Source organism: Thamnophis elegans, chromosome 15 (assembly GCF_009769535.1).
Source record: "Thamnophis elegans isolate rThaEle1 chromosome 15, rThaEle1.pri, whole genome shotgun sequence".
In the NCBI taxonomy this organism is placed as follows: domain Eukaryota; kingdom Metazoa; phylum Chordata; class Lepidosauria; order Squamata; family Colubridae; genus Thamnophis; species Thamnophis elegans.
The window spans coordinates 2,884,306-2,904,676 of NC_045555.1; the positions used below are offsets into that span (position 1 = coordinate 2,884,306).

General features: G+C 43.6%; 1 protein-coding gene and 1 long non-coding RNA gene across 2 annotated transcripts in view; one reads left to right on the forward strand and one right to left on the reverse strand.

Annotated features, from left to right (window-relative positions):
- LOC116518754 lies at window positions 1-12,788 on the forward strand. The gene is made up of 5 exons (XR_004256574.1): window positions 1-145; window positions 1,247-1,282; window positions 2,894-2,967; window positions 4,565-4,677; window positions 12,703-12,788. It is a non-coding gene; the product is annotated as an uncharacterized LOC116518754 (long non-coding RNA).
- Window positions 11,198-20,371, reverse strand: part of GABRD (gamma-aminobutyric acid type A receptor subunit delta) — a 19,386-nt gene continuing 10,212 nt past the window's right edge. Inside the window, exons 5-9 of the mRNA XM_032232270.1 lie at window positions 19,687-19,769; window positions 16,366-16,503; window positions 14,499-14,654; window positions 12,651-12,862; window positions 11,198-11,491 (exon numbers count right to left, since the gene is read on the reverse strand). Of these exons, the coding sequence (XP_032088161.1) occupies window positions 11,198-11,491; window positions 12,651-12,862; window positions 14,499-14,654; window positions 16,366-16,503; window positions 19,687-19,769 (883 nt within the window). The remainder of the gene's footprint in view (window positions 11,492-12,650; window positions 12,863-14,498; window positions 14,655-16,365; window positions 16,504-19,686; window positions 19,770-20,371) is intronic.

The following is a 20,371-nucleotide window of genomic DNA, read 5'->3' on the forward strand; positions in this document are numbered from 1 at the left end:
TTTGAGTTTTGCCCCATTTTACCACCTTTCTTGCCGTCGTCGTTAAGTGAATCGCTGCAGTTCTTCAATTAGCAACATGGCTGTTAAGCGTATCTGGTTTCCCCCGTTGACTTTGCTTGGTAGAATCACGTGACCAGCAACGGTCGTAAGTATGAATCAGTGGCCAAGCATTCTGAATTTTGATCACATGACCCTGGGGGGGTTTCTGCAATAGTCATAAGTGTGAAAAGCGGTCACAAGTCACTTTTTTTCAGTGCTGTTGTAACTTTGAACAGTGACTAGTGAGCGTTTGTAAGTCGAGGACAACCTGTAATCCTAAAATTTGACTTTAAAAACAAAAACAAATCTCTTTTAATATATTTTATATTTTCTTTTCCTTCATAAAGTTGCAGGGTTCAGGGTTAACTTCTGTTTTCTGTTTTCTTTGTACGCTTATAAGAGAATTGGAGGTATCAAAATAGAACCATGTGAAATAAAATTTTCTCTTCAGTTTTAGCAAAGGATTGTTTGCAACAGGTATAAGGCATGAACTATGGTTCACTGAAGTAATTCAATGACTCAAGTTCATGCAACATGTTGAAACGTTATAAAACTTATCTGGATTTGCACACTGGGCCATAAATCAGCCAATCACAGTTTAGCATTGCCTTCTTTAATCCCAACCATATGTCAACACAATCAGTGTGGCTTATAAGCAAACCATGGTTTAGCACAATGTGCAAGTCAGGTGTTTTTTCTATCTACCCCAAATACGGTAGGGAGCATATTGCTTCCACTTTCGCCTTTCAGCCCCAATCCAGGAGCCTTCGCAGGCAGTCACTTTTGCGACAAACTATTTTTGTGTTGAATTTATATTTACCGTCAGAAATAAAGGGAAACTAGCATAGATTTATTTCGAGCTATTTAGCTCTCATCAGCTAATCATACCTTTCTGGGATTCAAACCTGGGCTGCTTACATATTAGGTAGATGTATTAACTTCTAAGGCAATGTGCAAGCCTGTTCATACTCTTACAATAACAGAAAGTCGTCTTAAGGTATCTTCAAAAGTAAAGTTCCACGGTATGAGCTACAAAAACGTAGTCTGTTGTTTTATTTTAGGCCAAACACAATCTCAGATTTCTGTATACAAGGAACATATATGGTATTGTTTTCTTCCAGCAGAGGGCAAGAGAACATTAGCTAAATTTTAGTGGGGAAAATTGTTTCAGCCAATCATCTGATTCAATTCTGTTTTTGAATTTCAGAGGCTATTACGAAAAAAAACAAAAGATAAGAGAAATGTAAGTGGCCTTCGGGCAATAGTATTCATCATTTTCTAAGAGAATACCTCTGTATTTGTAAATAGTAGACATTAAACCTTCATAGTAGCAGAGGTTGGAATCGGGTTTTGTCCTAGTGAAAATATGAGGTACAGGTAGTTCTCAACTTACGACCGCAATTATCTGCATCTCTATAACTGTCTGGTTTGGCTCCGCAACCCAATAAGACAGAAACAGACTTCAGAGGATAATTAGAACTGCAGAAAAAACAATTACTACCAACCTGCCTTCTATTGAGGACCCGTACACTGCATGAGTCAAAAAGAGGACTGTGAAAATTTTTACAGACCCCTCACATCCTGGACATAAATTGTTTCAACTCCTACCCTCAAAACGACGCTATAGGGCACTGCACACCAAGACAACTAGACACAAGAACAGTTTTTTCCCGAACATCATCACTCAGCTAAACAAATAGTTTCCTCAACACTGTCAAACTATTCACTAAGGCTAAATTACTATTCCAATTAGTCTTCTCATCGTTCCTAACCCCCATCTCCTCCCACTTATGACTGCAGGACTGTAATTTTGTTGCTTGTATCCTTATGATTTATATCGATTGTTTCATAGTATGATTTAATTGCTTACTTGTACTCTATGACTATCATTAAGTGTTGTATCTTATGATTCTTGATGAATGTATCTTTTCTTTTATGTATACTGAGAGCATACGCACCAAAGACAAATTCCTTGTGTGTCCAATCACATTTGGCCAATAAAGAATTATATTGCTATATTGCTTGAGCCGAAAATTTCTGTGAAACATTTGTTAAGCAGGTTTTGCCCCATTTTACAGCCTGTCTTGTACAGTCATTAAGTGGATCACTGCAGGTGATAAGTTGGAAACCTGATTGTTAAGTAAATCTGGCTTCTCCATTGAGTTTGTTTGTCAAAAGTTTGCAAAAAGTGATTACACAACCTTGGGACAGAGTTGTGGTCATAAGTATGAACCAGTTGCCAAGCATCTGAATTTTGACCATGTGATCATGGGGATGCTACAAAGGTTGTAACTTTGAAAAATGGTCATATAAGTCACTTTTTTTCAGTGACGTCGTAACTTTGAATGGTCACTAAATGAATTGTTGTAAGTTGAGGACTACCTAATCTAGGTAGAAGGGCCGGTGTTGGTCATATGATTAATTATTTAACATTTTAGTATTTTGGAAAAAAGGATGTCCTGGTTTGTTTTTTTTAAAGCAGAGAAAGATTTGCAAATTTGAAGGTCAATGGTACTGTGGACAGAAAGTACAGGGACCAGGTTCACACTTAGTGTACCAAAAACTGGATGTGAGCCAGCCTGGCATAGAGACCACAGACTAACGATGCATGAAAAATTTCTGATCTCCATGGTAATTCCATTGCAACTAAGTATGATAGATAGCACATAGATATTATTTAGCTGCTTCTTAATATAGACCACATCTATGTTTAACACTTACAGGAAGAAAACTATTTTTTCTCCAATTAGAGAAAGGTTAAAGTATTGTCAGTTCAGCTCTTATATATATATGAGAAACTCAGGTGAGCTACAATCATTTAATGCACTAATGGAAACAATGCCTTATCTTGCAGGAATTAATTGAGTCCAGGAAATGTCTCTACAGGTTCCATCAAACTGGAATTTGGCCTCTTAAAAAAAGGACAGGGTAGGTATTTGTTTAATTCACGTTTGAAGATATGTTCAGATTTCATGATGATAGTAATTACTTTCAAAGTTTGAAATAACGTACAAATCAAAGACATTCTCCAAAATTCAGTTTTCTTATATTTATAAAGCAATTCACTACAAAAAAAGCAACCTATATTGGAGTGAGGACTGCTGCACAAAATGTCACAGTTGAGAAAATTAGGTTAGGGTGAGCTGCATACAAAAATATGTACATACCCATATTTTTCGGACTATAAGATGCACCTGTGTATAAGACGCACCAAGATTTCGAAGAGGTAAGTAAGAAAAAAATGTTTTTGTCCTCCCCAGCCCCCAGGAGCACTCTGCAGGCTTCAGCAGGGCTGGGGAAAGGCAAAAATGCCCACATTTTTGCAAAAAATGGGCCATTTTTTGCAAAAAACGGGCCATTTTTGCTTTCCGCAGCCCTGCTGAAGCCTGCAGAGTGCTCCTGGGAGCTGGGGGAAGGCAAAAACGCCTCCATTTTCACCCATTTTTCGTAAAAACAGTGGCATTTTTGCCTTCCCCCAACCCTGCTGAAGCCTGCAGAGTGCTTCTGGGGGCTGGGGAAAGGCAAACATGTCTCTGTTTTTGCGAAAAATGCAAAACATTTTTGCAAAAATGGGATGTGGGGGCAGGGCTTCGGGAGGCCAAAAATGGCTGTATTCGGTGTATAAGATGCACCAACATTTTCATGCTCTTTTAGGGGGGGGGGGAAGGTCCGTCTTATACTCTGAAAAATACGGTATATTAGCAATAGCAGTAGCAGTTAGACTTATATACCGCTTCATAGAGCTTTCAGCCCTCTCTAAGTGGTTTACAGAGTCAGCATATCGCCCCCACAGTCTGGGTCCTCATTTCACCCACCTCGGAAGGATGGAAGGCTGAGTCAACCTTGAGCCAGTGAGATTTGAACCGCTGAACTGCAGATAGCAGTCAGCTGAAGTGGCCTGCAGTACTGCACCCTAACCACTGCGCCACCTTGGCTCTTACAATATTAAAAATATGGATGGGTTTTAGTACAGGCTGCTAGCCAACCAACTTGTGTGAGCGACCAAATTTATAACTGAAGGACTTGAGAAACTGAAATCAGCACGGTAGGGGGGGAAGAGCTGTGTTACTCTACGATAGCAAAACATCAGGAGGTGTCTAGGAGCATCTTTTCCGACTTAACAAATGTTTATTAAAAGGCATAAGTGTTCCGGAAAGCTTTCGGAAAAGGGTGCTGAGACGGCTTGACAAAATTGCAACCTTGAAAAACTAAAGAGGAGAAATAAAGCCCGCAAATGGATCTCAAATGTTGAGCCTTTCAGTGCTGCTCCCCAGCATTTTAAAACGTATAAAATGCAGGGTGTCTTAGGCAGACTGAGGGCACTAGCATACTTCTGGTGGAGAAGCATGCTACCCCAGCAGATGTCTTACAGCTTGTTCTCAGTTGGGCCAACTGTCTTTGCTTAATCTCACTGGCTGTTGGGCCTCTTACAAATGCCACAAGATACAGTTTTCCCCACCTCCCACAGTAGCTACAACAGATGGTGTGCGAGTGAGGGGAAGAAAATTGTCTTCTCTCCATTTAGCATCAACAGACTGCCTGTCCTTTCAAGCACAGTTCTGCGGGATCCACTCAAGAGTCAAAACAAGCCGGTTTTCTTGTGACTAAATAAAGACTCGAATGACACGAAAATCCAAGGTATGCTTCTTTTGAGGTGGGGAAAGAAAAAAGAAAAAGAAAAAAAAGGAGGGGGGAAACTACCTAAAACAGAAAGGTCTCCTGTGATGTTATTTTACACTGTTTTTTTTTAAATTAAATCCTTGAGATATACAGTATATATGTGCTGTCATGTACTGTATTCCCATTAGCTTTTTCTTAAATTCTTTTCAAGAACGGGAGTGTGGGTGAGGAATTACCAAACGCTTTCAGTGCAACACATAAATTACAGTCTTTGACATGTATTATTCAGCAATCTAACAGGCTTTCCTGCCACTTCTAATATTCCTTCAGTATCAGGACTCCAGTAAAAGAGATAGGCGAATGACAATAGGCAAATAATGACATCGAAAGGAAGCGGAATAATGGAACAACAGGGACCCTGGAGGTCTTCTAGTCCAACCCCCTGCTCAAGCAGGAAACCCTATACCGTTTCAGACAGATGGTTGCCCAGTCTCTTCTTAAGAGCCAGTGTTGGGGCACCCACAACTTCTGGATTAATTGTTCTAACTCCCAGGAAAATTCAGAGATGTGCTCCTATGCTCGGAGTTGCAAAATGTAATACAAGACCTCCATACATCATGCCAAACTCAGATCAAGCCACGTGGTGGCTTAGCAGTGGTACCCTCTACTCATTCGTTGATTAGGGTCACACATCTAAGCCAGGGCGGGGTTTTAAATGGCATGTGCCAGAGGTGGCATGCAGAGACCTCTCTCTGGGCATCACCAGCTGCTCTTCTAGCTTCCGGTGCGATGGCCCGCTGATCTTCCCAAGCATTGGAGAACCAGAAAATGGCCTGAAAACAGACCAAAAGTGACTAAAACACAGGTTTTGGGGGGCATTTTCGGGCCTTTCTCCAGGCTGTTTTCAGGCCATTTGTGGGTCGGTTTTCCAGGCTGTTTTCTGGGTCATTTTCCAGGCCATTTCCAGGCCATATTTTGGGCTGTTTTAGGGCCATTTATGGGGCCAAAAACAGCCTGAAAATGGCCCAGAAAAGGTCTGAAAACAGCCTCCAAACAGCCCAAAAATGGCCTGAAAACAAACCAAAAACACCTGGAAAATGGCCCGGAAAACTGGCCCAAAAAACAGGCATGCGCACACCGGCCAGCTGACCTTCAGCACGCACATGCCAGAACCCCAAAGACAAGCTGTCCAGCACATGCATGCACACCAGATAGCTTAGTCTTTGGGTTTCCGGCGCACACACATGCCCATGCAATGCATGTGCGTTCCGGTGTGGGCACTTGGTGCCGAAAACGTTCCCTTATCACTGCCCTGTGGCGTTTCGAGGAGGAGGTTTAAAAAAAAAAGTGGGCTGATTCAGTAACCAGGTTTAAGGAAATAACCTGATTCAGTAAAACTGGTCCACTAATCAGCAGTCTCTGATTGCAAGAGACAGAAGAAAAATGCAACAGAAAAAAAGGGGAAGAGCAGAATAAACAATCAGAGCATGGCTGGCTGGCCCCAACTTGCATCCTCTGTGTAATCTTTGGGGAGGGTCCATTAATCCCTTCCCAACTCTATTTAATTGTGCTGGCACAGAGAAAAGGCAAACGACAGGGTGCGAGGGAGGGAGGGAATTCCTGCTTCTAACACACAGTAAAAAAAAAATCTTTCAATTCCTTTGCCTAACAACAGAAGCTATTAGCTGTAAGCACTTCGAGGACTGAATAGAGTTAGTTGCTCCTGATAGAAGGAGACTTACTGGAACGGCACTAATATATATATTTTTAAAGTTCATTATCTGCTAGCGGAAAACAATTCCCTTTAAGAACCAAAGAGGGACTCTTTTCAAGGGCCATCTTGCAGCAGCTTCAGCCAGCCGACTTTCCTCTCATCTCCCATTTTTTTTCCTCTTCCCAAATACAACGATGCGTAATTCAACTATACCACCGTCCCCTTCGTGGCAAACCTCAATCCCGTTTTTTGTTCTTTTACCCGGAGCAGAAAAGGAAGTTGGGCACACCACGTGAAGTGTTAGAACTAACAGTTTAACAGAGTTGGAAGGGACCTTGTAGGTCCAAGCAGGAGACCCTACACCATTTCTGACAGACGGCAGTCCAGCCTCTTCTTGAAAGCCTCCAGGGATGAAGTTCCCACAACCTCTGAAAAGGCAACTTCTGCTCCATGGTTCTCACTGTCAGAAAATTCCTCCTTATTTCCAGGTTGAATCTCTCCTTGTTCAGTTTCCATCCATTATTATTCCTTCTCTGGCCTTCCGGTGCCTTGGAAAATAGCTTGATCCCCCGCCCCTCTCTGTGCCAGCCCCTCAAATATTGAAAGATGCTCTCCTGTCTCCCCCTGGTCCTTCTCTTCACTAGTCTAGCTAGACTAGCTTCATTAGACTTATTTCAGATAAGTGGCTGTCCAGTCTCTTCTTAAAAACCTCCAGTGATGGAGCACACACAACATCTGGTGGCAAGCAGTTCCACTGGTTAATTGTTCTCACTGTCAGGAAATTTCTCCTTATTTCCAGGTTGAATCTCTCCGTGTTGCTTTATAAAGCCTTAGTAAGGCCACACCTGGAATACTGCATCCAGTTTTGGTCACCGCAAACCGTTCTTCATATGTTTTAGTCTCCAGATTCTTTGTAATTACGCATTACAGAAAAAAAGATGTAGAGACTTTGGAAAAAGTGCAGCGAAGAGCAACTAAATCAGTGGTGGGTTTCAAAAAATTTTAGAACCTCTTCTGTAGGTGTGGCCTGCTTTGTGGGAGTGGCTTGCCAGCCATGTGACTGGGTAGGAGTGGCTTGTCGGCCATGTGACTGAGTGGGAGGGGCTTGGCAGTCATGTGACTGGGTGGGCGTGGCCAACTTGTAAAATGTGGTGAAACTCAACAACACTCTTGCTTAGCAACCAAATGCTCAGAAACTCTGGCATTTGAAGCACGCAAGTCTTAAAGCTGTCAAGTTACAAGACCCTTGCACCCCTAACCCTTTAGAAAATAAAACCCCAGGCGTGTTCAAACTTGACAGCTTTAAGACTTGTGGACTTCAACTCCCAGAATTCCTCCTCCAATCATGTTGGCTCAGGAACTCTGGCATTGAAGTGTGCAAGTCTTAAAGCTGTCAAGTTACAAGACCCTCGCACCCCTAACCCTTTAGGGGAAAAAATCCCAGTGTTGGCTCAGGAACTCTGGGATTGAAGTGTGCAAGTCTTAAAGCTGTCAAGTTACAAGACCCTTGCACCCCTAATCCTTTAGAAAAAAAATCCCCAGGGGTGTTCAAACTTGCCAGCTGTAAGACTTGTGGACTTCAACTCCCAGAATTCCTCCTCCAGTCATGTTGGCTCAGGAACTCTGGCATTGAAGTGTGCAAGTCTTAAAGCTGTCAAGTTACAAGACCCTTGCACCCCTAACCCTTTAGAAAAAAATCCCCAGGGGTGTTCAAACTTGCCAGCTGTAAGACTTGTGGACTTCAACTCCCAGAATTCCTCCTCCAGTCATGTTGGCTCAGGAACTCTGGCATTGAAGTGTGCAAGTCTTAAAGCTGTCAAGTTACAAGACCCTCGCACCCCTAACCCTTTAGAAAAAAAATCCCCAGGGGTGTTCAAACTTGCCAGCTGTAAGACTTGTGGACTTCAACTCCCTGAATTCCTCCTCCAGTCATGTTGGCTCAGGAACTCTGGCATTGAAGTGTGCAAGTCTTAAAGCTGTCAAGTTACAAGACCCTTGCACTCCTAACCCTTTAGGGAAAAAAAAAAAACGGGGGGTGTTCAAACTTGACAGTTTTAAGACTTTAAGGTTTAGAGGCGGGCGGGGCGATTGGTGAGCCAGCCAATCAGTGAGCGGTGGGCGGGGCAAGTGTGGTGCAGATGGGCGGGGGGAGGGAGCTGGAACCGGTTCTAACTGGCACGGTAGATTTGGAAGAGGTTAGAACTGGCAGGAACCCACCCCTGAACTAAATTGATTAAAGGCCCAGAGATTAAAAGATATGAAGAACGGTTGCAGGATTTGGGATTTGGGCTAGTCTAGGGGAAAAATGGATTAGAGGGGGACACGATAGCAGTATTCCAGTATTTGAGGGGCAGCCCCAGAGAAAAGGGGGCTCAGTTTATTTTCCAAAGCACCAGAAGGCAAAGACAAGAAACAACAGATGGAAACTAAATCCAGGAGAGTAGCCACCTGGAATTGAGGAGAAACTTCCAGACAGAGAAATTAACCAGTGGGTGCTTCATCACTGGGGATAGTTAAGAAAAAACTGGACAGTCACTTGTTTGAAATGATCTCCTGCTTGAGGAGGGGGTTGGACTAGAAGAACGCCCCCCCCCCCTCGCCCAAGGTCCCTTTCAGCTCTCTTCTGATTGACTGGTTGATCTGATCTGGTTTTGTCAAACTAGGTTAGCACCTAGGCTCCCTTGCCAAGGCCTTTGATACCGATGCAGATAATTTTGTATTTTTCTAGCTGGCTCTGCTTCTTTTTCAGCTGATCAAAAGACTTGTGTCTTCTTCCACTGTCTAAAAATTCACTGTAAAATATTGTAATAATATTCATGTATGTTTCCTCCTTCTCTTGACATCATTTTTATATAGACCTTCCCTTGCATACGCAAGCCATCGTACCATCTATCTATCTATCATCTATCTATCTATCTATCTATCTATCTATCTATCTATCTATCATCTATCTATCATCTATCTACAATCTTCTATTTATCTATCATCTATCTATCTATCTATCTATCTATCTATCTATCTATCTATCTATCATCTATCTATCATCTATCTACTATCTTCTATTTATCATCTATCTATCATCTGTCTACTATCTATCTATCTATCTATCTATCTATCTATCTATCTATCTATCTATCTAATCTTCTATCTGTCTGTGTCTGTCTGTCTATCTATCTATCTATCTATCTATCTATCTATCTATCTATCTATCTATATCTATCTACTATTGTCTATTTATCATCTGTCTATCTATCTCTATCATCTCTATCTATCTATCTATCTATCTATCTATCTATCTATCTATCTATCGACTGTATCTATCTGTCCATCCATCCATCCATCCATCCATCCATCCATCATCCATCCAGTATTTGTGTATCTACTATCATCTATTTATCATCTGTGTCTGTCTGTCTGTGTGTCTGTCTGTCTATCTATCATCTATCTATCTATCTATCTATCTATCTATCTATCTATCTATCTAATCTATCTGTCCATCCATCCATCCAGTATTTGTGTATGTGTATATGGTATTATATAACCTTTCATGTGTACATTTCTATGTCAACTGCATCTGTTTGCTATTAAAGGAAAGTGTGTGCAAATTGTTGCAAATTAATAATGATAATAATAATAAGCTTAAGGAACTCCCAATTGCAAAACAAATGCTTTTGAAACAACATTGGTATTTCTGCCTATTTGTTAAGGCATTCAGGCTGGAAAACGCAGGCATCCTTACATATCTCCAGGAAAAAGAAAGATTACTTGGGTTATTAATAAGATTCAAATGACTTGTTAGCATGGCTTATTTAAAAATGAGCGACACATTGTTTTACATTTTTAAAAGAATTGTTAGGGTTTTGGTTCTTGCAGTGAGCTACATTTCAGCAAAAAAAAAAAAAAAAAAACCCCACAGTTTTGCTGCAAGCCTGTTTCATATTCTGTTAGGTTTGTTCTAAATCCTTTGTGCGAAAACAAAAGGTACATTAAAAATTACGAAGACCCAAATTGGGAACATTATCTTCCCTGTCCAAATCCGAAAGCGGCCTAGAATAAATAATTAAAAGGTAAGGAAATCATTTCAAAAATTACCAAATATAAATGATCATGCCATGACTGCTATGGCGAACTTTGCAGCCAAGGAGGAGAAGGAGTGTGGTAATGCCGCAGATAAAAAATAAATAAAAGAGAAATTCTGCAAAATCTCAACCAGCCCATCTTTGAGTAGTTGAAACCTGAAAATTGTCAAAAGCTTTAAAATCAAGAGCAGCTGCTCCAGACAACTAAAAAAAAAAAAATTGCTCGTTTCATTTCATCCCGCCCGTGATGTCCCAGCTGAATTATTGCCCAGATAATAAATTTCTCACAAGAAATTGTGTCCTACTTTCACAACAAATTATTTCAGATATATTCCTGATATTTCGGATGCTCCAAATGGTCTTAATCCAGAACTTGGCACAGTTAATGGAGAAACGAGAGACATTGCTTAGAGGCTGGTCAAATCTTGGCAGAGCTGTTTGTGCCTTCCTTGGGTGGGGGGGAAACACTGTCATTTGGGTTCGCCAAGAAAGTGAAACAAAATCAGATGATAAAGTGAGCCGTTCTTCCTTTGCCTTCGTTGTCAACACAACTTCTTCCTCCCCTTGGGGATGGAAGAGGCAAATGAAACAAACATCTGTGCGTGCAAAAGAATAGTTCGGCTCTGGAACAGCTGTGCTGAAAAAGCACTTCCCGAGCTCGGCTCCCCTCGTGGGGCGTCCTCTCGATTGTCCTCAAGCTCCTGCAGGGAAGGGCGAAGGAACGTCTGGATGCCCTTTGGGGTCCTCACATGGTGTAGGCCACCCAATAGATGACGTTGACTGCAGCAAAGGCCGCTGGGAAAACCGCCCTGGCATAGATGTCGATGGTGTCGGCATCGATGGGTTTGAAGAGAGACTTTAGGCCTCTTCTGGGCTTTGGTGCCCCCCCTTTCTTGGTGTCCCCCGTTTCTACTTCAGCTGAGCTGTACGAGCCAGACAGGTGCCGGGGCCTTCGACGCGGCCTGCTGGACGTGGCCAGCTCCTGGTTGACTCCAGCAATCGAAAGAGAAAACATAACAATCGCATTTTTCACATTGACCTGAAAGGGGAAAGAGGGCAGGTAAAAATTGGGAAGATGGTCAACCGGAGGCCCAGTTTCCCCCCCCACCCCCCAACCTGGGTAATCCAGACATTCTGGCCTACAAAAATAGACCTGGACTACCCTGGTGGCATAAATAGCTTTTGCAAACTGTTACAGAAAGAAAGTTGTGGGTTTGTTGCCTAAGCCAAGATGGCTGGATTTATAAACCCTTCCTAACCAAGTGTCAACCCTGGATGAATCTGGCTGGAGGGGGGGGGAATAGTTGGATGGGGGTTTGTAGCTGTTGTGGTCTGCCAGTGGCCTGAGGAGCTGGCAGCAGAGTCGGACAGTGAGGAGGTTGGGGGGGAACATGGGCCAGTCCTGGGGGCTGGGGAAAGCTCAGACGAGGGCTCTGCGTCGGAGGCAGAGAGGGAGCTAGACAGCAGCGAGGCAGAGGAACAGCTGGAGCCTGTTCCCAGTGTGTGCATGCGCAGAGCTGCCGGAAGACAAGAACAACTAAGAAAGCAGGGTCGATTTAAGAATAAAGCCACACCTTGGAAGTGATTGGCCCCTCCCATAGGAAACCCAAATGGGGAGTTGGCTTTTGCAGGAAACAATTCGGTCATTCGACTATGTCAAGAGAAAAGTTTTGTTTGTAATTATAAGACACTCTATGCCAAGTTTGCCTTGCCCTGCAGTTGGGAACTAGTTATCTGGCAATGTTCCAAACGAGATAAGGTGTGTGTATATAAGCATTCCTCTGAAAGACTGTTTGCTAAGCCTTTCTGACTGTGAATGAAAGGAATTCACAGTCATGTAAATAAAAAAGGTTTTGCAGGGGCCAAGACTTTGCTTTTTGCTTTCTAAGGAAGCCTAGGTCAGAACAGTAGCCAAAACAGTAAGATTTTCCTGTGGGAACAAAGGACATTCTCACAGGTGGCTGGCCAGAGGAGGAGCAAAGTAACCAAGCAACCAACCAGCAACTGGATTGGACAGTGTAACCAGTGACCCGGGGGGGAGGGAAAGGGAAAACTTTTAATTGGGTGAAAGCCACGAGAACTTTTAGAGTCAGTTGCACCAATAAGATGAATCCAATAAAACACATGAATGCCATCAAAAGCTAGCTTTGGGCCCCATCCAAGCTAAGAAACGGGTCTTAGCCAGACGTTATACTGACCTCTTCTGCCTGCCTGTTGGTCTTCAGTTTGTCTTTCTGCTTTTTCATATAGTCGGCATTGAAATGGGCAAAGGCGTACTCCACCAGTGCAGCGAAGACGAAGACGTAACAGATCCAGAAGTAGACGTCCAACGCTTTTATGGCCGAAGCCCTAGGAAGGGAAGAACGAGCGCTCACCATCAGGGTGGTCATGGTAAGAACTGTGGTTATGCCTATAAGAAAGAAACCAAAAAAAAAAAAAATTAGCGCCTAGGGGGAGCATATCCCCCCAAAAAATATAACACAGAGGCCTTTCCACTTAGAGTCTAAGAATTTTATTTACGCCAATATCAGGGTTCCAAGTCAAAACACCCATGGTGAACAAAACTCCTAGGCAGGTAGATTCCTCAAAGAATAGTTTTATTTGGATAGATCATACTAGCTGGAGACCCGCGCTTTGCGACAAAACTATGTGATCGGGCAATGCAGGAGAAATCTGGTTCAATCCATTGGCCTAGTGGTGGTCAGTGATTGAAACACATAAGAGTATATTGCTCCCGCCACCTTGAGTCCAGAAGCAGTTCCATGGGTGGAAGGCGTAGACATTTTGGTGAGGTACTGATGTTTAGTACTGTAAGTACCCCAGACTGCTCTGAGTAAAGGACTGGAACGTTTGCCAGTTTGAACGGAATGTGAGGCAACTGGCAGTTGGAACAGAGTTCTTTTCAGGTGGGGAGGGGGAGTAGAACGCCTTAGCATCAGAGCATGTTAATTAATATATAAGAAATACTAATGAACTGATGGTCGTTTCAAAATATCCCTTCTTAGCAAGGACCTAGAAGCCAAGAGGAACATACGTGACAAACTTCCAAGTTTGTAGGCTTTACGGTTCTGGAGATTCCGTGATGAGTGAGTGGTATTTGGCTCTTACATATATATAGATTGGCACAGTTCTGGGGAAAACTGACTCTGAAGTTTCCTGCGGTTTTCACCTAATTAAAAGTCAAAGTTTTTCCTCCTCCCCGAACAATTAAAATGGGTAGAACCAACTGGCTTGCATGTTGATCTAGATGGACTAACCATCTGACTTATACAGGGATGTTTTGTCTGAGTTCAACCACCTCAATTTATTTATTTAACCAACTTGGCTCAGAATTATTATTTTTTTATTATGTTAGAAGCACAGCGAAGTTAGCTAAGGATGTCTTTGCATGATTTCTACCCCCCCCCCCCATCTTTGATCTACTTATGACTAACACTAGTCTAAGGAGACAGAAAATTAGGTAAAGACAAAGGTTCCCCTCGCACATGTGTGTTAGTCGTTCCCGACTCTGGGGGGGCGGTGCTCATCTCTGTTTCAAAGCCGAAGAGCCAGCGCTGTCCGAAGACGTCTCCGTGCAAGACTCAATGCCGAAGAGTGCATGGAATGCTGTTCCCTTCCCACCAAAGGTGGTTTCTATTTTTCCTACTTGCATTTTTTACGTGCTTTCGAACTGCTAGGTTGGCAGAAGCTGGGACAAGTCACGGGAGCTCACTCCATTAGGCAGCACTAAGGATTTGAACCTCCGAACTGCCGACCTTTCTGATTGACAAGCTCAGCGTCTTAGCCCCTGAGCCACCCCCTCCCTTGACAGAAAATTACTTACTTGCTTTTTCAACCTTGGATTCTCAGGAGCTTAAGATAACACACACATCACCCTCCTCCTCCTCCTCCTCCTCCTCCTCCTCCTCCTTCTCCCAACAAATCTGTGAGGCAGGTGAGCTCAAAATTTCAATTAAATCCTCCACAATCCTTATCCAGCACTCTATTCAATGCGCCACCCCGGCTCCAAAGGGCTTTGTCAAAACCAGGTGGAGTCCTCTCTTTACCTAGGGAGACCCGTGCAGGTACAGCTGACTGGCTGATCCAAAAAGAGACCCAGGACATGGCCACCAAGAGGATGGAAGGCACGTAGGACTGGATGATGTAGACCCCTCGATTCCGCCTCAGGTGGAAATGGAGACTCAGACGGGGGAACCGTCCCGCTGCAAAATGGAGAGTATTTTTTAAAGTCTTTTTTTGGGGGGAGGGTTGTCCTTATATCCTGCTCCCATTATTCCCTTTGTTTTTTTCCCACCCAGTTTTGTTGCTCTTGCACTTCTTTCCCCATATGGTTAACGGAAAAATAAAGCTGCTGGTGAAGTTTCCATAACTCTGCACAGGTACAGTATAGGTGGCACCTTGCTCAATAGTAGTAACTGTGAGAAGGGATCTTGGAGTCCTAGTGGACAACCATTTAAATAGGAGCCAGCCGTGGACAGCAGCTGCCAAAAAAGCCGACACAGTTCTAGGCTGCATCAACAGAGGGATAGAATCAAGATCACGTGAAGTGTTGATACCACTTTATAAGGCCTTGGGAAGGCCACACTTGGAATACGGCTTCCAGTTTTTGTTGCCACAATGTAAAGAAGATGCGGAGACTCTGGAAAGAGTGCAGAGAAGAGCAACAAAGAGAATTAGGGGACTGGAGGCTGAAACATACGAAGAACGGTTGCAGGAACTGGGTATGTCTATGAAAAGAAGGACTAGGGGAGACAAGATAGCAGTCTTCCAATATCTCACGGGCTGCCCCAAAGAAGAGGGAGTCAAGCTAATTTCCAAAGCACCTGAGGGCAGGGCAAAAAACAATGGGTGGAATCTAATGAAGGAGAGAAGCAACGTAGAACTGAGGAGAAATTTCCTGACAGCGAGAACAATTAATCAGTGGAACAGAACTTGCCTCCAGAAGTTGTGAATGCCCCAACACTGGAAGTCTTTAAGAAAAGGTTGGGTATCCATTTGTCTGAAGTGGTGTAGAGTTTCCTGCCTAAGCAGGGGGTTAGAACTAGAAGACCTCCAAGGTCCCTTCCAACTCTGTTATTCTATTCTTGTTTAATGCTTCACTTTTAAACAGAGAACCCGCATGCCACACTAAATCATGGTTGATTATCATCAGTGGGGGTTCACCAACACTTGCACCCATGAACCGTGGATTACAAACCATGATAGGAAAAAAAAAATTAGGCCTCCTCAAGCCGCCTCATAGCTTACCAGTGTGAAGCTCCAGTTTTCACTTTGTGAACTGTTGCTCCTAGCTACGTGTTACGTTGTGTGAGTTTAGCCGTATAAAGAGCAAACCACGATTAAAACTTACTTAGCATCCTGAACGAGCCCTGTGTTTTAAAGCCCGAGACTTATCTTTTAAAATGCCATTTTACCCATCCTGGTGCGTCGGGCCTAGTGGCTTGTTCAACCCGGCTAGTTTCCTGTCTCCTTAGTAAATATGCTAGTCCAGTGATGGAGAACCTATTCGACACCGAGCGCCAAAAAGGGAGCATGCGCTGGGCCGCAACCCGGGAGAGGAGGTGCCCAGGGGGGGATGCGGGTGCTGCAAAATGAACTTCCAGTTTCCAGCATGCGCACTGCACATGCATGCTGGCCAACTAATGTTCCGCTTACTGGCACGCATGCACCCAAGATGATCAGCCGGAAAATGGAAGGCCAGTTCTTCCACTTTCCAGCACAGCTGCATGCACGAAGGCAGGCTGATCGTCGTGCGCATGTGCGTGCCAGAAACCCGGAAGAGGAACAGCGACGCTGCACATTCCAGGCGACATGGCTCTGTGTGCCACTTCGGGCACGCATGGCGTAGTTTGGCCACCACAGCGCTAGTCAATAACTACCCAGCCTTTAAGTAATGGCAATTATTTTACTTACCCGATTTGAAGTTCATAAGTTCCGTAGTGAATCTGTAGTTGATAATGGTGAACTGAGCAAGCTGCAGCTTATCCAAGCCGTGAATTTCCTTTTGGTTCTCACACCAGTGGTAGACAATGTCCTCGGAGGAGTAGCCATCTGTTTAAATAAAACAAATCCCGAATCGATGCAGGTGCATAAAGAGGAAGGTGGAAACCGGGTTCGTATAGTAGGCTAAACCTGTTTTGTTTTAAATAAACCTTTTCACGGGGAAGATAAACGCTAAACCCAACTTCTCGTGACTGCATAAAGGTGTCTGTGTGTTTTCTCGGACCACTGCCCAAAAATTATTTGCTCTTAACCGTCAATCGGTTTTTATTTCATCACAGGTCAGCTTGTTCTTTTTTTAAAAAGTTTTTTTTTAATTTTATTTATACAATCATATTGTTTTTGCAGCACATTTTACATCTTTTACATGTCCATTGTGTTACCTTTATCAATACATACGTACCTTATATAACTATATCCATATCTATATCCATATTTTATACCTCATATTTCATACGTACTATATACATTTGATCCTCCCATATTTCTTATATCATGTACAATCTATCTTGCATTTCCCACTCTTATTGATTCTGCAGTTTTGTACTTCTTTTGTAGTTTCTTGATTTTTCTTCTTCTCTTTGTTACTATCCTGTTTTTTTCTCCTCTTTCCCCTAGTCAATTATACCCATACTAAGTAGTACTCTGATTCCTCTTTGTGTTTTTGCTCTTTTGTGAGCCTGTCCATTTCGGTGCATTCCAAAATATTTTTATCACATTGTCCTCTGTTGGTGTATGTTTGTTTTTTCAATTCTGTGCATATGAGATTGATACAATAATACAATAGCAGAGTTGGAAGGGACCTTGGAGGTCTTCTAGTCCAAACCCCTGCCTAGGCAGGAAACTCTATACCATTTCAGACAAATGGCTATCCAACATCTTCTTAAAGACTTCTGATGTTGGGGCATTCACAACTTCTGGAGGCAAGTTGTTCCACTGATTGATTGTTCTAACTGTCAGGAAATTCCTCCTTAGTTCTAAGTTGCTTCTCTCCTTGATTAGTTTCCACCCATTGCTTCTTGTCCTGCCCTCAGATGCCTTGGAGAATAGCTTGACTCCCTCTTCTTTGGGGCAACCCCTGAGATATTGGAAGACTTCTATCATGTCACCCTTGTTCCTTCTTTTCATTCAACTAGACATACCCAGTTCCTGCAACCGTTCTTCATATGTTTCAGCCTCCAGTCCCCTAATCCTCTTCGTTGCTCTTCTCTGCACTCTTTCCAGAGTCTCCACATCTTTTTCTACATCTTGGCGACCAAAAGTGGACGCTGTATTCCAAGTGTGGCCTTCCCAAGGCCTTATAAAGTGGTATCAACACTTCACATGATCTTGATTCTCTCCCTCTCTTGATGCAGCCTAGAACTGTGTCGGCTTTTTTTGGCAGCTGCTGCACACAGCTGGCTCCTATTTAAATGGTTGTCCACTAGGACTCCAAGATCCCTCTCGCAGTTACTACTATTGAGCAAGGTACCACCTATACTGTAGCTATGCATTTCGTTTTTCTTGCCTAAATGTGGAACCTTTTTTTCTCTTGCTGCCATGGTTATATGTAGAATTAGATATTTGATTTTCTTCTCATGCTTCCCCTTAATTATTCCTAATAAAAATAGTTCCGGTTTTAGTTCTATTTGATGCGCAGTAATCTCTTCAAGCCAATCTTTTATTTTTGCCCAATATATATATATATATTTTTGCAGCCTCGCAGGTCAGCTTGTTCTTAACCACTTCAATGTTTCTTCTGCTTCCCACGCTCAAACATGGGTTTGATTCTTCCATATATTGCTCATTTGCTGTGATCCCCTTCCAGGTTATTTATTTTTCTCCATTTCCCTCCTTAGCCTACAAACCTGGAATCTTCCATTCCTATTCCTAATTAGATCCAACAGTCGGGCTTTTAAAAATCCTACAGACTAGATTTTCAGATCATGTGAAGTCACAGTTCGGTGATCTCGGCTTTTGTTGGGGGGAAAAAACGAGAGGCAGTTCACTTAGTGACCGAAGTTACAACAGCACCGAAAAAAGTAACCCATTTTCTCACTCTTACGAACATTGCAACAGCCCCCATGATTGCGTGATCAAAATCCAGATGCTTGGCAGCCGACGGTTGCGTGTTGTGGGATCACATGATCCCTCTTTTGCGGGCTTCTGACCCGCAAAATCAGCGGGGAAGCCAGATTCAGTTAAAAGCCGTGTCGTTAACTGCAGTGAATGGGACGGAACTCATCTGACAGCTGTCTTGCTTCTGCGACAGAGATATTGGCCTCCATTGCGGTCGCAGGTCGAGGACTACCTGTACAAGATCTGCTACTTGTAGCAATAGCAATAGCAGTTAGACTTATACACCGCTTCATAGGGCTTTCAGCCCTCTCTAAGCGGTTTACAGAGTCAGCATATCGCCCCCACAGTCTGGGTCCTCATTTCACCCACCTCGGAAGGATGGAAGGTTGAGTCGACCTTGAGCCTGGTGAGATTAGAACCGCTGAACTGCAGATAGCAGTCAGCTGAAGTAGCCTGCAGTACTGCACCCTAACCACTGCGCCACCTCGGCTCTTGTATCACACACTGAAGCCCCAATCCATGATAGCAATAGCACTTAGACTTGTATACCGCTTCACAGTGCTTTACAGCCCTCTCTAAGCGGTTTACAGAGTCAGCCTCTTTCCCCCAACAATCTGGGTCCTCATTTTAACTACCTCGGAAGGACGGAAGGCTGAGTCAACCTTGAGACAGTCAGAATCGAACTCAGTGGGCAGAGTTAGCCTGCAATAATGCATTCTAACCACCGAGAGGGAGGGAGGGTGGGAGGAAGGAAAGAAAATAGCCATAGCACTTAGACGTATACCGCTTCACAGTTCTTTACAACGCTCTCTAAGCGGTTTAACAGTCTAGGTCCTCATTTTACCCACCTCGGAAGGACGGAAGGCTGAGTCATCCTTGAACCTGATGTGATTTGAACTGTCAAATTGCAGGCAGCCGGCAAGCAGCAGAAGTAGCCTGCAGTACTGCACTCTAACCACTCTGCCACCATGGCTTATGACTGATCAACTATAAAAATGAGATTCACCAAACTAACTGACCACCATTGATCCGAAACCAAACCGACTACTATAGATTTCAGCATCTGACCCTGTTTTGGTTCCCAATTTTCCAAAGAAAATTGATTCAAAAGCACACAAAGTCATATCCCTTCTTCTCCCCGGCTTGTGTGATTTGTGATTCGTGTGTTAAACTCACAGCTTTCCAAGTCTAGCATGCATTCCTGCTCATCCATTGGATACTTGGTGAGGTCCATGTCACAGGCCACTGTAGAGGTAATCCTGCACCAAACGAAGAGAAAGAAAAACACACAACTCTTAACATTCAAACGTCTCTCTGCTTACCCTCCACACTTAAGGCTGTGTTTCCCATCCGTGGCCATTCCTAGGTATGTGACAATGGTGGAATTCACATAAGTTTACCACCAGTTTGCAAATGTGAGCATGCACTCACATATTGCTCAGCATCAAAACCAAGACTACATAGGACGTTTTGGAGCTCTACCAGAGCCAGAGGCCAGCAGAGTTGGAAAATGAGGTGGTTGGGAAGGAACATGGGCCAGTCCTAGAGGCTGGGGAAGGCTTGGATGAGGGCTCTGCATTGGAGACAGAGACGGGGCCGAGGCCGTCTGGCAGTTCTCAGCTGCCTTCGGTGCTAGACAGCAGTGAGGCAGAGGAACAGCTGGAGCCTGTTCCCAATGTGTGCATGCGCAGAGCTGCCAGAAGAAAAGAACAGCTAAGAAATCAGGGTCGACTTGGGAGTAAAGCCACAGGTGGACGGTGAATGGCCCCTCCCATGGGGAATAAACGAGGAGCGAAAGAGGACTGGGCTTTTGCAGGAAACCATTCATTCATTCGTTTCAGGAGTGTGAAGATCTGTCCGT